Source organism: Suillus subalutaceus (assembly GCF_016647625.1).
Source record: "Suillus subalutaceus strain FC151 chromosome Unknown DFJ58scaffold_107, whole genome shotgun sequence".
NCBI lineage: Eukaryota > Fungi > Basidiomycota > Agaricomycetes > Boletales > Suillaceae > Suillus > Suillus subalutaceus.
Genome location: NW_024540356.1, coordinates 98,283 through 112,355, shown reverse-complemented (window position 1 = coordinate 112,355; position 14,073 = coordinate 98,283). Strand labels below are relative to the sequence as shown.

Here is a 14,073-nt window from a genome sequence, read left to right as displayed (position 1 = left end):
GGTTAACGTATTGTCTGTACAGACCACTCTGTATTAACATACGGAAGAGTGGCGGTAGAACAGTACAGGGGTCCAACTCCGCCGTCCGGGAGCGGACCTCATCGGTTACTATTGTCTTCTTCCTCAAAAGGACAACTGATTCTGACAATCCCTGTAGTTATGTTATCTTACTCTACGCTCAGCCGTTTCCAGCCGTCCCTCCGCCGCAGGGGTTCCCTGTCCAAAACAACGATCCAGGATTTTGCCACCTCGCGGATTATGTTAAGGTGTGGTCGTTTCCTCATGCAGATATCTCATTAACGGAACGCTCATAAGGCCTCAAACATTGGACCTCTAATTGCCGTATGCATTCTGCGAGTAATACATCATCTTCTGTCACTAATCATTTGATTAAGGGAACCTACTTCACGGTTGAGGAAGGGGTGGCTACTTTCACGCCCTCTCCTACATCTCCTGTTGTGACATCTACTCTTCTGTCTTTAGGGTCTAGTGGACCGTCCGCATCAGCTGCCGGTACAGTAGCTCAGCACAATGGCGCATTCTCGTCATCAAGCAATTACTTGACTATCTTACTTGCGCCCTTTTTGTGGCTTCTAGCGTTATAGTTACTTCTACTTCTACTTTCACTTTCACTTGATCACTCGATGTGTACAAATCATATGAATCATAAATTATCACGAGTAAGACAGGATATCCAAGCTGAGATGCGTCTTAGAGCAACGCGGCTACTAGCTTCCAAATCTTTCTCTCGCCTAGGGTATTTAGATGAGTACCAAGGCACCATGTCATATATTTGATTTTGGCTGAAAGTGACTACACTCACCGCATCCTGTGCCATGTGCACATAACCAGCATAACCATCGGTATACTTCCCCAACTCCCTGCCTTTACTGGCGCCCAAACCTACCCCTTGTGCATAAATGTTTGTTTGACTGGAGTCGCGCGTTTCAGCAGCGTCAAGCCATAAAATATGTAATACCTACATTGGATCCACCCTGCCTTCGCCATCGGTGCCCAGCCCAGAACCTTCCTTCCAACCCATTATTTTCAAGAGTTTATTGCCGACATTTGCCTCATCCTGTCCAGGATTGACCACTGGCGGGGGTGAAGGAGGCGGGGGCGGGCCTTCAACGTGTCGTCTCTTCTTACCGAGTGTACTGACAATATTGTCGGGTAAAGGTACGTCAGGCTGGTTATGCATGATACGTCGTTCTGATGCTCGATCACGATATTTGGGCTGTTCAGGAGCCTTGTCGGTAGTTCGACGAGCAGCTACGGCCTTTTCCCGTGCGACGTCTCTCAGATTAGCGTCCTTGAAATTTTTCTGTATAACAGAAAGGATAGATTGCAACGAGAGCAATCGTCAGCTCACTCTGGCAATATTGCATTAACAAAAGGCGCGCCTTGTGGAGACTGGACTCCTTATTGTGACGCTTCAATTGATCAAGGCTCTTGAACTGGCGGGCGCAGAGCAAGCATGTCATGGCAGTAGTATCAGAGAACTCGAATTCGGTTTCTACAGGTTCCGGAGAAGGTGCTCTGGATGGTACTGTTGAAACCACAGTCGGCGTCACAACAACCGGGGGATTGGCCTGTGGAACCTGCATGATCAGCTGCCTTTTCTTCGTATTATAACACGTCTGCAAACCGGTGCATTGGCATTCGGGCCATCCTTAAGTTCTTCTTGAACCTGATTCCATTTCTGGATATTGCTGACGGTCTGATGCGAACGCCGAAAATTATTTTCCTGACAAATCATGTGGCAACAAACGAACCTTCTTGCTTGTGATGAGCGGAGCGACCATCTTTGACGCTGTCACTGCCATAAGACAAATGTCAATTCTCATACTCAGATAATTGCAGGGAACATATGGAAGAACCTTTGTTATCTTCTGTAGAGGTTGTTGGCTCGGCGTCATCTTCGTCATCGGCGAAGTCATCGGTGGAAAAACCCAGTGACAGTTGTCCCGGAGCCTTTGCAGTTGATACATTAAGCTTACTTCCGAGAGCACCTCTGTTAAAATTAAGCGTGACAGGTTTATCCGAGATGGGCAATACTGAAGGCGCAGGAGGTTTTTGCAAGGCATCATCTATTCCACCAGTTAATTGATGAGAGAAAGGATTTCGCTGGCATACCTCTCTTCTTCTTTTCTTTCTTCTCTTTGACGGGTCCGGTTGAGGGTTGGACCTGGGGTTGTGCAGGTTCTTCCACTTTGAACTCCAAAACAGCAACCATGGCAGAGTCATCCCAATACTTCACAAATGCGCCTTCAACTCCACCCAGGTTGATGGATGACGGAATTGCAGTTTCGTCGCGCAGCATATGATCAACTGGTTGGAATGAATATTGATGAGCAAACGAAGCGGCGACCGGCTTGTCGGAGATTCGAAAGCCTGAAGGGTGAATCTGAGGAGACATGCTAGTGGCCAGTACTGAAGCTGCAGACTGTAGAAGAAACCAGGATCAGAAAACCAATGTCGTATTACTCCTCGTCGTGTTACCTGATTGTCGACAAATTCAACAAATGCGAAACCGAAGCTGGCCAATGTGACCCTATCCTTAATGAGGACAATCCGTTTCATGCCTTTAGCTCCGTTTGTCCCGGGGCCTGCTGAATTCATCATGGCCTGAGCAATCGCTTGCGGCCCCGACAGCGGATCTAGACCACGGAAGAGTAGCACTGGTCCTTGGGTATTGCCAATGTCACGCGTGCCATCGTTCATGTTCTGGCGACCACGAGCTTTGTCAGGCAAAGCACTTTGCGAGTAGTCGATCTTGACCCGTCGACCATTGTGGGGAATGCCGGTCTCAAGGGCCTTATAGAATGTTGCTGTCGCTGAAGCACCGTGCGAAGCGGGTGGAGGCACTTGAATAAACGGGAAAATGGGATCCACAAATGCACGGGCATGTTCAACACTCGCGAACTGGGCAAAGCCGAAGCCCTTTGAGATACCTTCAAAAATTCAATGGCCACAAACGTCAATGCACGGCATGAATATGAATACGAATGGGCAAGTGCCTGTTGATCTGTCTCTTATAATGGTGACCGTTTCAATGTTGCATCCATTGTTGGACAGGTACGCCTGCAGCTAAAGTATAGCATAGATTCAGCTCGGTACTCGAAGATATGTAAAGCGCGTCGACAAACATCCGCCTCAGAAAAGTCAGGATCCAGTCCTAGGAAGATGACGTGGGGGCTGGGTTCGCTCGGGACCAGACGCTTTTTTCCTTGAAAGCCCTTTTGGTGCCTGTCGTCGTGAGAATGATCCTGTGCAAAGTCCTGTGGTCTGCCCTGAGACTGTTGATTGTAGGAGGTCTCGTAGCTGGGTTCTTCGTAAGCGTGGCTCGCGTCGTATCCCTAATGAGCATGAATGAGAAAAGGAATAAGTTTGACAGAGGGACCACGCACGCCATTGTTAAATTTCCTACGCTTTCCATCCCCGTAGTCATCATCCCTTCCTCTGCCTCCTCTGTCAGTAGTCCATGCCCCACTGTCCCAGTTGTCCTTTCCTTTATCCCAGTCACGGTTATAAGCCATGGAATAAAAAGAGTTAACACAAATGCTCTTGAAAGATGATGAAAGTCAAGAAGCAAAAGATATTCACGAGGAACTATGCAGCGGACAGAAACATGCCAATAAGCGCGGCCAAACAAGCTACAACAACACCACTCCTTCAATAGTACGACCATGGCAGTACCCAGTGAGTAGTTCATAATTTTACAATGCTGGACGATATACTGACAACTTCTAAACGAACCAAGGCTTTTTGAAGGTTTGGACGTATTCTTAAACTCAAGCCCCATTCTCTAATACGTCCTCCAGGTTGATCCCGCAATTGAAAGATGGAACCGTATGGTCAGTCGGGTTCAACCGCGTGCCTCCGTCTTTCTGAAGTTTCCTCTGTTTCTAGCGTGAAGATGCCTATAAGCATTTCAGATTTACTCCACGGACAACGTGGGTTACGATGTGTGGGTTCGTACTCGTGCCCGGAGCGATATGTTACATGGCAAGCAAAACACACGTACATTACCTCCTTTACATATATTGCATGATTCACTGATATGGTTATTGCAGTTGAAATGGAACTGGGCAGGCAAGCGAAAAGGGGAGGCATTGGCACAGGCGTGATTTTCGACCATATATCGCACTCTCTGCCCAGGGCGTAACGTATATCCCATCCACCGTAATTCACGTCTCTATTTCGGGATTCTATCAAGGCCAGCGTAGTTCAGAATCTCTTGCATAACTCTATGGCCACCTTGCAACCACCACCGATAACTGCGCTAAGTAGTGCATGCGCAGGAGCTCGCTGAGAGTGATGCTCGACAGCAGTATCTAAGTGCTCCAACTCGTCATCTCTAAATTCTTTGATAACGTCCCTCAAAAGTGGGATGCTTGGATGGGATGATGGCAACAACTCAAAGTCTTTCAGTTGGCTGAATTTACCGGAGCGTAAGATTTGCGGACATAACAGCTAAAATCAAGGACAGACTCATCGTAGTGCTCCCCTATGACAGTCTCCACTGCCTCTGTGCAAGCCATGGCTGCTTCTTTGCCCATAAGGGCCGTCGCCGCCCCGAGCGCATAGCCAGCAGCTTTGGCGACGTCGGACAACAATGTTGGTCGTACCTCATGTTGTAGCTGTAATTTGTCCATCACTTCTAAATGCAGTTTTTCTTGGTCCCACATTTCCTTCCGCCAGAATAAGTTGATTGAGCATGGTTAGTTTGTTGTTCGAGATGCTCACCTGAATCAAGGGCCCAACTCGTGGGTCGCGGCCAAGGACAGCGAATTGTCCTCGATAAATCCAATTAGCCGCAATTTCACCAGCCTGATCCACGCGCAGCGCTCTATCCAGAATTTCGCGTTGCTCTGGGGGAATGTCAGGCGATGTAGAAACCTCAGGCTCTTGGTTCCTAGAGGGGTCCGTGTAAAAATTGGATGCTCTGCATGTGATGGTTCTTGTCAAGGGACGTAGAGCATTCGCAGCCTGGAAACGACACCTCGCCAACATTTGTAGATTCCGCAGGCCGATCGCACAGTTGAGCAGGCTGGTGGTGACAAGTTTGACGGCAGCACCGTGACTTAGGTTGTTACTTTCCACGGTTGGAATGGCCGGAAAAGGGAACAACCGTATCTTCAAGCAAACGCGTCTTTCAAGCTGACCATCGTTCGCAAACTTATAAAGACTTTGATATTGTTATACTGCGCGATCGGAATGACCTCGAAGTACGTGTTTTATAACGACCATGCCTCAATATGCTGCATGACTTCATACAGGTTTACCCCTTCGCAAGCTGTTGATATGTCTAAGGAGAAGGACTGGCCGATGAACCTCGGTATGTTCATTCATGGCTCGTCGTGAAACGCGCCCAACATTTCATCATAGGGATGCTTGACTGGGATAACACGAGCATTGTCTTCACCAAGCGCAGCCTGGTCGAGTTCCTCAAGTAAGTGGCCTGTCAAACGTCTTCCTGATATCTGCGAGGCTCAGGATCCATCCAGATACACAGGGACCACTGTTGATCCTGGCTTTAGCAATATCCAGAAGCTGCCTCGTGAATAATCGAGAACAATTCTCTCAATGAGAAGTGCTCATTTGATCTACAGGATATGCCAAATTTGGCAAGCTAACGAGCACCGAAGAGGAGCCACCTGGTGATTCTGGAATTTGTGACCTGGTTATTGGTCTTTGACAAGTCGGAGTAAACAGAGGCAGTCACGAGTCCCACGATTTCCTCATCAGAAAGCAACAGACTTCTTGCGGAAGAATTCACAGATGATGCATTATCCACTGCGCCGCCGCCACCAACCGCGACACAGGTGCAGTGACATTCAGCTGCTCCACTTTCCAATTTTAACATAAAGTATTCAGCCTGTTCAAACTAGTTCTCCGGGCAGCCCGGACGACTTTAAACCCACGAGGTATTACAACGCCAGCAGTCTTGCGATGCGAACTAATGCGGTTAACTAGACGTGTAAGAACGCAGCCGGGCGGTCATGACTCTATTAGCAATTTATTCGGTAGTGAACCACCCCAGGCTCAATTTATTCCCACTCGCAAGTACGTGTCATTTACTTCGCTGTCTCCTCTTCACTTATCCTAGCTATAGGGTGCGACAGCGTCCAGGAGGAGAAGACAATATTGAAGGGGTAAGCATGCAGCACAATTCGGTTCAGCTTGTGTGTTGATTTCCTAGTAGCTTTTCTGAGAGTGAATTTTTTGTATGGAGATACTGGGGCGAAATCGAGAAGTACCAAAGCTGTTTTGTTGTCCAACCGTAGTCATCACCATATCGTTGGTCCTATATTTTTATTGTGAAGGCATGCGCACCGTTGGGTTGTTTTATGAGCAAGGATCAAAAAAAATATCAGATCAAAAAGCTTCATGGTAGCGGCGAGGTTCGAACTCGCGCGGACTTTCGCCCATTGGGATTCAGATCGATTCTTAAATCCAACGCCTTAGACCAACTCGGCCACGCTACCAATCACCTGATTGCAATGTATGACAATGTTGATCAGCACAAGGTTATTACTTGGCAAATTACCGCTTTCAATTTTGGCAGGTACATCCTGATCAAAATGAGATCGGAATCATCGGAGGGATAGCGGCTGCTTAGCTGCTAGGGCTGTTCAAGTTACAACGCCATTCCTTCTCTTTAACTTCAGCGTTATAATGTCCTTTCCAAAGTCACAAAGCGAATGGCGAACTGCGTTAGATGCACTCCCTTCTACTCCGGAGAAAATCCCTGCTTTCTTCTTTGGGCACGGGTCCCCGATGCTCATTGCCGGGCAGAAGGTCACAAACTCACACATGCCAAGCGCCGTGGGCCCTGAGGGCGATCTCGCAAAGTTCTTGCGCGATTTTGGCCCAGCTTTGAGGGCCAAGTACAAGCCGAAGGGCATTGTCGTATTCAGCGCTCATTGGGAAACGATAGGGGTACGTCACGGTAAGGATTCCAGTGTGCTTCCAAGGAGCCATTCGCTGATATCAGGTCTGGCAGTGACGGATTACGGAGATAGGAATCCTTTACTCATGGACTACTTCGGGTTTGAGCCTTATTATTATCAACAAACATTCGAATCCAAAGGAAACCGCGCTTTAGCTGAGCGCGTCGTCCTGTTGTACAAAGAGGTCTCAACAGAAAGTCATTCACTTTCTTCATACCAATTCTGAAATGTCTTTAGGCAGGCGAAGAAGCCAAGCTCTCTGGCGTTCGCGAGAACCGCGGATGGGATGGCCGGACTTCTCCGCCACGTCAAGGCCCGGGATTCGACCATGGTGTCTTTGTTCCTTTCAAGCTTATGTTTGGGGACAAGGTCGACGACGTGCCTATCATTCAAGTATCCATTGAAAGGTCTAGTGATCCAGAACAGAACTGGGCGGTTGGAAAGGCCCTGTCGAAACTCAGGTTCGTATCTGGGTCTACTCTTTACGTTCGTACCTTCTAGGAGCCGACATCTCTGACGTATCGTACTCATAGAGAAGAGGGGATTCTCATCTTAGCAGGTGGTCTGACTGTCCACAATCTTCATGATCGAAAGCAATTTTCAGAGAAGTCGGCATCACCCAATGTGACGATGTTCGATAAGGCAATAACAGTGGCTGCATCCAAGTCCCATGTTTGTACTGCGTACTCATCTCTTTTCAAAATTGCTTATTTTTTATCCTTGATAGCTTGACGAACGGAAGAAGTCGCTGTTTGACCTCATGAAGCACGATGGCTTCGCGCAGGCGCACCCCTCTGCTGAGCATTTTGTTCCGCTGTACGTTGCAGCGGGAGCAGGTGAGGAGGGGGGTGTTCAGGTCGTCAGCGCCATTTACTCTGCTCCGACTATTGCATTCGGCATTTGATGACATGCGGAAGAATGTACTTTGCACTAGAAGCTACGTTACATTTGCGAACAGGATGAATTTTGATATTCTAAAATACGGAATGAATGACGACAATAAACACAGAAGCCCAGGGAGTAATATGACGACAAGAAAGGATAAAGCTCAGGTGTATACATCGATGGATCTTTCAAGCCGGAAAGGCATTCTGGTACGTATGGCGAAAACTTCAAATTAACCTTGATTATTTGACATTTCTCACAAACGAGTCTCCTGCGATAATATGATGCACCGACACATGCTTTGTCTGTCTGTTCAACTTGCATTTTGTACAAGATCACTGTTAGTGGTAAGCTAAGTGCTCGTCCGATGAGTTCCTTTAGTACAGGTATTTAACGCACAGGTAACTCTTTATGCTCCACTTCCAGTAGACTCTGGTTTGCACATTGCGGGATTAATGGTGCCACTCAGGTGGATCGAAATATTCTGCACCTCTGGACCCTCCCGAACCGTGGTTCGGTTCGAGGTTCAGAACTTGTTCTGTGGGTACAGAACCATCTTGTTCAATGCGGTGTCACAAATACAGAGGCAAAACTTGATTCAACACGATACATTGAACAATTCAGAGTCAACACACAAGACACGACCGATATTTTACGAGACCAGCGACTGAGTGACTAAGCCTGTCAGGGTTCTAAATGAAGTTGCCACCAAATTTTAGATACTGATCTAGACAACAGATATCTCAGCGCACCAATTCTAAGGTTCCTTCATCATGCCTGAGCGATCGTGTAACGTCCAGTGTGTCCATCCCACGTGAGGTTCCAGGTAGTGGTCTCGTCAAGATCGGTGAGATCCTCCTCCCACAAGAAAGTAGAGTTCGTAGGGCTATTCTTCCAGATTTCGGTCTCTTGATAATCCGAAGTAACGTAGGCGCGCAGCATTGGCTTGAAATGTGCGGTAACGAAATCGTCATCTCTGCGTTGCACTGTGAGTTCCCTAGGAGAAGTAGAGGGAAGACGACGAACCCAACGTTCTTGAAGTACAACATCGGCGTAGGCAACAACGCTCCGTGGCCCATAAAACCTGGAGGCGGAATTCATTGAGTTTCAAATAAAAGGAAAAGTTGGCGGGACACAAACCGATTGCCAAGTTCTGCTTCGCACCGGCTAAATTGGTGGCCTTCAAGTAACTGGAGGTTCCTTTCACAGGAGCCTACACGGGTTATTCGTGAGCTGTTAAGGCAAAGATGGATGCAACCCAAACTTGCAGAGAACTTGAAGACGTTACCGGTCTTAGTCAGGATGGTTTGTTGGCCGGCCTGCATGAATACTTGCATTGGTGCTAGGAATCGCAGAGTAGATGAGAACCGCTCACATTGATCTCGACAGCAGTTGCAGCGCCAATGACACTCCCATGTTCGACCTGTGGTTTGGTGAAAGCAAGCCTATAAGTTGGATCGGCAATGTTGATGAGCACAATTTGCATTCTATCTTACTGGCTCCTGTAGGTCGCTTTCATCTGGTATGGGCCTGCGACGAGGGTGATACGTAAGTTGGCTACTGCACAGTAAAGATGTGGGTACACCCACCCTCGTCTCCGAATGTGCTGACCCTAAAATGTTGCAAGGTTTGAAGTAATCGCAGGCAAAACAGAGGGTACTTACCTCCAGACTACGGGAAAATGATCGCCCATGCCATCTACCTTGCCATCGAAAACGAGCATAAGATCCGACTGTTTTCCGAGGTCCTTTCTGGGACACGGTCGGGTAAAAAAAGTGAGGAGGACGGCGTGATAGCGCTGCATTGCAGAGGCACTCACGACTGAAAAATCAAGTTCTTGACAAAGGGGGCTGACTCATTGGACATAATGTATTTGAGATTGTGCGTGGATTGAAGAGCTTTCTCAAGAGTTCTGCAGTTAGAGTCCGGCAAGGCTGTCTTCAATTTTTATATGCCTGGGGCAAATTGAGGCCCGGGAGAAATTTGGGCTGATCTCTAGAAAATACACTTACTTCATGGCGCGTGTCATTAGCAAACATTACATTCCTCTGCTCGTAGGCGAACTTGAAATTACTCTTCGGATTCCAGGAATGTTGACGTAATTTGTAATGGCAGTCATGTGCTAGGTTAGCAGAAATCGCTCGAACGAATTAGGCGTGCTCGCTTACCAGTTGCTTCGTTTGACGTCGTATGTAGGTAGACTCATGACCAGCCCCAGATCTATTTGCCTCATAGACCGTAAGTTACTGTTCCGAGATAGATCAGCTACGTGCAAGGTGACGTTACTTAGTCAGCCCTAGCAACTCCTTGGCTGTATTCTCTAGTATTACTAAGCCTAGTAAGTCCTGACAACACAAGGTTGTGGCGGTCCTACTCTACATCTTGCCAATGCCGTCCCCCACTCACTTTTTCTTCCAGTTCCTCAGAGCTTCTAGTTCTCATCACTCCCTCGTCATATGAGAATTTGGCCATGGACGGCCTGTTTCACTTATTCGAGGAGAACTTCCCCATGGACGGCGAGCCAGACTTGTAGGGAACCTATCTTCCACAGTACAATGATGTATCATACTATATGTAGCCCTTAAATCTACAGGTACAAGTGGGCGACCGTGGTGGAGCGTGCAAGTTATCACATGATGCAGAGAAGCGGTGAAATGCACTTACTGCCGTTACGGTTCTACAGAAGTTGCCAAAGCTCAATTCCTGGTGGATGCATGTTGAAAACTTAGCATATGCCTGAAGTTTACTCCCCGAATGCGCGAGAACGCGACCGTTTTCCTAATCCTTGTCAGACTGTCGCCATTTTGGAAGGTCCTACCTGTCCTGACGAACATTATAGAGAGCAGCCGGGGCCTTCTCCCATATTATGGAGATCAGCGACTTCTATGTAGACTTCCATTACAAATAATTTACCAAACATCTGTTCGAGCGATTTCGCCTGCGAGGAATGTTTGCTAACTTGCGGCGGCACAGCTGGAGATTACTTCCATTGCAAAAGAATTTATGGAAGCATTCCTGGCATCCAAATTGCAACTTCGCCTACGAGGAATGTTTGCTAATGCGACACACGACCTACCGTGGAGTAAGTGTATTTTCTAGAGATTGATCAGCCCAATCTCCCTCGGACTTATCCAGTGCCTGTAGCCAGGCCTGAATATGCCCCAGGCATATAAGGGACAGCCTTGCTGAGCTACTAACTGCTGAGCTCAAAGCTATTCAACCCACGCACAGTGATCATCTCTACTGCACTTTGTGCTTTAAAATCTCGAACAATGTCAACCGCCTCTGTCACAAAATTGGTTTTTCAGTGGTGAGTGCCTTTGCAATACAACACCATCGCGTTACCTTCCTCACGTTTTTACTCGACCGTCTCCCAGCAATAACATCGGGAAGGAATCGACTCTTCTGCTCACTTTCGATAGCGACATGCCTGGCATGTACGAAGACTATTTTCCTGTAGTCTGGAAGTAAGTACCCTCTGATTCGCCTGCGATTACTTCAACCTCACAATATCATTTCAGGGTTGCCACATTCGCAGCGGAGGGTGGGTGTACCCATATCTTTACTGCTTACTGGTAGCTGCCAACTTACACACGGCTCTCGTCCTGGCAGGCGTGTACTCGCTGACAGTGAACTACAAGCACCAGTAAGATAGGACGCAAACTATGCTCATCAGTATGGTTGATTTAACTTATAGGTTTGCTTTGATCAAACCGCAGGTCCAAAATGGGCGCATCGTTGACGCTACAACCGCTGTCGAGATCAACGTGAGCGGCTCTCATCTACTCTGCGATTCCTGGTACCAATGCAAGCAATCACATGCAGGTCGGCCAAACAACCACATTGACCAAAGCCGGTCATGTCTTCCATTTCTCTGTAAGTTTTCATAGATCTTTGTCTTAACAACCAACGAATTGGTCGTGTAGACCCCCTGAAGCAGGACTCCCTGGTGCCTTGAAGGCCATCAACGACACTGGAGAGAGACAGGAGATTGCAGTCGGTTTGTGACCGCCATTTTTTCCTTTTATTTGACTCGGTGAATTCCACCTCCAGGCACTACGAACCTCGGTGGGTTGATACCTGAGCCGGCGCTCTTCTTCCCCAAGTTTGAGTCTGTATTCTTCCTTTCATTTCTCCTCCACCGAACTTACAGTGCAACATGCAGAAATGCCAGTAATATTACCGCACAGTTCACTCCAAAGCTACGCGCCTACATTACTCCAGCTTATCAAGAGGATGACATCTTGCGAGCTGCAATCCACACCCCTCCAATTTGGGAGCGCGACCTCACCGCTCTTAACCAGTCTACTACCTGGAATATTACGTGGGACCCAAGTGGACGTTACGCGATCACTGAGGCGTGATGAAGGGATGAGAAATTGGTGCCACTCATCAATAAATCACCGGACATGGCCCCGGGCAGGCTAGAGTACTGTATTTTATCTGTGTACTGTAGACAGAAACACAAAAAGACAGTTAGATTAACATCCAGGGATCTACCACATTAGGAAAACGCACAATTTAGGTGCGCACTGCGCAGGTCTTGACTCTTGACTATATAGACAGTGACAGCCTACTTTAGGTCGCGAGTCTCTCTGATAGGCTAGCCTCTGTAGGCTTAGTAGGCATTCCACGGTAGTGTTGCCGTCGAAGCGAGGTGATATCGAGGTAAGTTCGCTTCGGTTCGCAGTTCGATCCACCTCGGTTCGTTGCACCTCGTTCAGGATAATCTACGAAGTGGCAACGAGGTGCTTTATCTACACCAGATTTGTCAGTGATGGTTTAGATATGATGTGACAGTGTGATACCTCACAGTAGTACTTGCGTGCGCTCAAACTTGTATGAAGCTGCAAATGTATTCAGAAGTCTTCAAGTTGTCACAATCCTTACTGCACACTCATATTAACTATCTACTACTAGATGACTGCGTTTCGAACTTCAGGACGCGAGTCTAACTCAATACTGCTACCCATGACCGGACCGGTGACCAGCGGCCACATCAATACTCTGCGTCTCGCGCAGCTCAAGTTCAAGCACACGCAGTGTCACGTGTTTCAGCCACGTCTTGGTTCATCGTTCATCGTTCAGCCAGAATCAGCATCACTTCCACAACATCACCTATTTCGACACTACCACCATCGTCATCGCCTCAACCATCATCTGCGGACGGCGGACTAAGGAACTCGAAGAGGATCAGCGGGATGCCTTGCAGGAGCTTGAACGTTATGAACGTGAACCGGTCATGTTTCACGCGGGCGAGTGCGTGACGGACTTCATCCGATATTGGGAGGTATGCTCAAGTTTCAGCTAAAAAAACACAATACATTGATGCAGATCTCAAACAGCGCATGGAAAGGGTTTACCCACTCCACTTCTGTGTTGCCATGGATATTTTATCCGCACAGGTCTCCTCTGTACCCTGCGAGCACGTCTTTTCATCAAGCAAAGAGACGTGCACATTACGTCGGAGCAGACTCTCACCGCAGGTGATGGAAGCATTGTAAATCATCAAGTTCTCCTACAGGCAAGACAGGCTCAGTTTCACTGATGATTTGGTTGCTCGATCTATTGGCTCGTCACTCGGTCCAACTTCGATGCACTTCGGTTCGTTCTACCTCGATTTTCGAAGTAACGAAGTGACACTTCGTCTCGGTTCACTTCACCTCACGGCAACACTATTCCACGGTGTAGACCCTGTAGGCCTAAAAAAATTCTGACTCAGTATGCAGTGCTGCTGAAGTCCCCTTTAGTCCGGTTCTCTGCCCATTTTCTAAACGCCAAACCGAACGCCAGGTTCAGTAACTTCGGTTCAGCTGTTGGTCAAACTGTCCTCGGTGAGTGGGTTTAGGATCTCGATGTGCTAAGTCCTTTACTCCCAATAGGTATATAAGCTCAGTAGTATCAGTCCTAAACAGAACAAGAAGGTCAGTGCAATTGGGGTAATACCAGCCCCTGATGAGAACTTTTGCAGATTCGAAACCATTGCCATCCCCGCCATCTAGCGTTTCTCTTGCCTCAGCTAACAGACCCTTATCCTGCAGCTGGTGCTGCGAATGTGGTCTGCCTCACGACGCTCTGCTGAACGCTTTGGCTTTGGCTTCGCTCATCCAAGGCCAGTCGCTATCCACCAAGTCCCTCACTGTGCCATTCTGCCACGATTTTCCATCTTGTACATATCACATTTAAATTTTTGTACATAGTCAAGACAATTTGCTGATTGTCCAGCGGTGCC

The 14,073-nt window shown here is 47.9% G+C and overlaps 7 protein-coding genes and 1 non-coding gene across 8 annotated transcripts; 4 read left to right on the top strand and 4 right to left on the bottom strand.

Annotated features, from left to right (window-relative positions):
* Positions 1-644: 644 nt before the first annotated feature.
* Positions 645-3,666, bottom strand: DFJ58DRAFT_804263 (uncharacterized protein). Its single transcript, XM_041391016.1, has 12 exons — positions 3,411-3,666; positions 3,150-3,359; positions 3,021-3,090; positions 2,503-2,954; positions 2,137-2,446; positions 1,881-2,090; positions 1,776-1,819; positions 1,649-1,720; positions 1,404-1,592; positions 984-1,324; positions 824-932; positions 645-752 (listed from the first exon to the last, which is right to left on the bottom strand). The coding sequence occupies exons 1-12, from the start codon at positions 3,537-3,539 to the stop codon at positions 729-731; spliced, it is 2,160 nt and encodes a 719-aa protein (XP_041240412.1). The 5' UTR covers positions 3,540-3,666; the 3' UTR covers positions 645-728.
* A 23-nt stretch (positions 3,667-3,689) lies between these two features.
* On the top strand, positions 3,690-4,130 carry DFJ58DRAFT_731538 (uncharacterized protein; the record flags this gene model as incomplete). The annotated part of the gene is made up of 5 exons (XM_041386050.1): positions 3,690-3,702; positions 3,764-3,774; positions 3,825-3,857; positions 3,913-4,023; positions 4,077-4,130. 5 exons carry the CDS (start codon positions 3,690-3,692, stop codon positions 4,128-4,130), a joined length of 222 nt encoding a protein of 73 aa, XP_041240411.1.
* A 100-nt stretch (positions 4,131-4,230) lies between these two features.
* DFJ58DRAFT_706817 (COQ7-domain-containing protein) lies at positions 4,231-5,102 on the bottom strand (the record flags this gene model as incomplete). The annotated part of the gene is made up of 3 exons (XM_041383743.1): positions 4,750-5,102; positions 4,495-4,694; positions 4,231-4,438 (listed from the first exon to the last, which is right to left on the bottom strand). Exons 1-3 carry the CDS (start codon positions 5,014-5,016, stop codon positions 4,231-4,233), a joined length of 675 nt encoding a protein of 224 aa, XP_041240410.1. The 5' UTR covers positions 5,017-5,102.
* On the top strand, positions 5,103-6,354 carry DFJ58DRAFT_804244 (uncharacterized protein). The gene is made up of 10 exons (XM_041391015.1): positions 5,103-5,231; positions 5,283-5,341; positions 5,392-5,455; positions 5,511-5,563; positions 5,616-5,663; positions 5,719-5,828; positions 5,881-5,930; positions 5,980-6,069; positions 6,119-6,158; positions 6,209-6,354. The coding sequence occupies exons 1-10, from the start codon at positions 5,221-5,223 to the stop codon at positions 6,215-6,217; spliced, it is 534 nt and encodes a 177-aa protein (XP_041240409.1). The 5' UTR covers positions 5,103-5,220; the 3' UTR covers positions 6,218-6,354.
* A 40-nt stretch (positions 6,355-6,394) lies between these two features.
* DFJ58DRAFT_t121 lies at positions 6,395-6,491 on the bottom strand. Its single transcript has one exon. It is a non-coding gene; the product is annotated as a tRNA-Leu (tRNA).
* A 75-nt stretch (positions 6,492-6,566) lies between these two features.
* DFJ58DRAFT_804241 (Extradiol ring-cleavage dioxygenase class III enzyme subunit B) lies at positions 6,567-7,995 on the top strand. The gene is made up of 5 exons (XM_041391014.1): positions 6,567-6,955; positions 7,010-7,140; positions 7,194-7,417; positions 7,490-7,628; positions 7,684-7,995. Exons 1-5 carry the CDS (start codon positions 6,682-6,684, stop codon positions 7,858-7,860), a joined length of 945 nt encoding a protein of 314 aa, XP_041240408.1. The 5' UTR covers positions 6,567-6,681; the 3' UTR covers positions 7,861-7,995.
* Positions 7,996-8,326: 331 nt separating this feature from the next.
* On the bottom strand, positions 8,327-10,162 carry DFJ58DRAFT_804235 (uncharacterized protein). Its single transcript, XM_041391013.1, has 12 exons — positions 10,010-10,162; positions 9,854-9,916; positions 9,661-9,796; positions 9,506-9,592; positions 9,431-9,453; positions 9,338-9,371; positions 9,217-9,286; positions 9,110-9,160; positions 8,982-9,054; positions 8,868-8,925; positions 8,594-8,817; positions 8,327-8,533 (listed from the first exon to the last, which is right to left on the bottom strand). The coding sequence occupies exons 3-11, from the start codon at positions 9,705-9,707 to the stop codon at positions 8,613-8,615; spliced, it is 648 nt and encodes a 215-aa protein (XP_041240407.1). The 5' UTR covers positions 9,708-9,796; positions 9,854-9,916; positions 10,010-10,162; the 3' UTR covers positions 8,327-8,533; positions 8,594-8,612.
* An 824-nt stretch (positions 10,163-10,986) lies between these two features.
* Positions 10,987-12,291, top strand: DFJ58DRAFT_804226 (uncharacterized protein). Its single transcript, XM_041391012.1, has 6 exons — positions 10,987-11,151; positions 11,219-11,308; positions 11,518-11,666; positions 11,782-11,841; positions 11,895-11,952; positions 12,007-12,291. Exons 1-6 carry the CDS (start codon positions 11,114-11,116, stop codon positions 12,203-12,205), a joined length of 594 nt encoding a protein of 197 aa, XP_041240406.1. The 5' UTR covers positions 10,987-11,113; the 3' UTR covers positions 12,206-12,291.
* Positions 12,292-14,073: the final 1,782 nt, after the last annotated feature.

Bases quoted from the DNA above. Each gene is read 5' to 3' on its own strand.
- DFJ58DRAFT_804263 (XM_041391016.1), bottom strand. From the start codon at position 3,539: ATGGCTTATAACCGTGACTGGGATAAAGGAAAGGACAACTGGGACAGT. The intron at 3,091-3,149 runs GTTTGTCGACGC...GCTATACTTTAG, and splicing joins CTGACTTTTCTGAGGCGGAT to CTGCAGGCGTACCTGTCCAA. The intron at 2,955-3,020 runs GCACTTGCCCAT...GAATTTTTGAAG, and splicing joins TATAAGAGACAGATCAACAG to GTATCTCAAAGGGCTTCGGC.
- DFJ58DRAFT_804244 (XM_041391015.1), top strand. The intron at 5,664-5,718 runs GTGATTCTGGAA...CGGAGTAAACAG, and splicing joins CACCGAAGAGGAGCCACCTG to AGGCAGTCACGAGTCCCACG. The intron at 5,931-5,979 runs GTATTACAACGC...GCGGTTAACTAG, and splicing joins GACGACTTTAAACCCACGAG to ACGTGTAAGAACGCAGCCGG.
- DFJ58DRAFT_804241 (XM_041391014.1), top strand. From the start codon at position 6,682: ATGTCCTTTCCAAAGTCACAAAGCGAATGGCGAACTGCGTTAGATGCA. The intron at 7,141-7,193 runs GTCTCAACAGAA...AAATGTCTTTAG, and splicing joins TCGTCCTGTTGTACAAAGAG to GCAGGCGAAGAAGCCAAGCT. The intron at 7,629-7,683 runs GTTTGTACTGCG...TATCCTTGATAG, and splicing joins TGGCTGCATCCAAGTCCCAT to CTTGACGAACGGAAGAAGTC.
- DFJ58DRAFT_804235 (XM_041391013.1), bottom strand. From the start codon at position 9,707: ATGTCCAATGAGTCAGCCCCCTTTGTCAAGAACTTGATTTTTCAGTC. The intron at 9,372-9,430 runs GTGGGTGTACCC...CCCTCGTCGCAG, and splicing joins CAGCACATTCGGAGACGAGG to GCCCATACCAGATGAAAGCG. The intron at 8,818-8,867 runs GTTCGTCGTCTT...AGTGCAACGCAG, and splicing joins TTGTACTTCAAGAACGTTGG to AGATGACGATTTCGTTACCG.
- DFJ58DRAFT_804226 (XM_041391012.1), top strand. From the start codon at position 11,114: ATGTCAACCGCCTCTGTCACAAAATTGGTTTTTCAGTG. The intron at 11,152-11,218 runs GTGAGTGCCTTT...ACCGTCTCCCAG, and splicing joins ACAAAATTGGTTTTTCAGTG to CAATAACATCGGGAAGGAAT. The intron at 11,953-12,006 runs GTCTGTATTCTT...TGCAACATGCAG, and splicing joins CTCTTCTTCCCCAAGTTTGA to AAATGCCAGTAATATTACCG.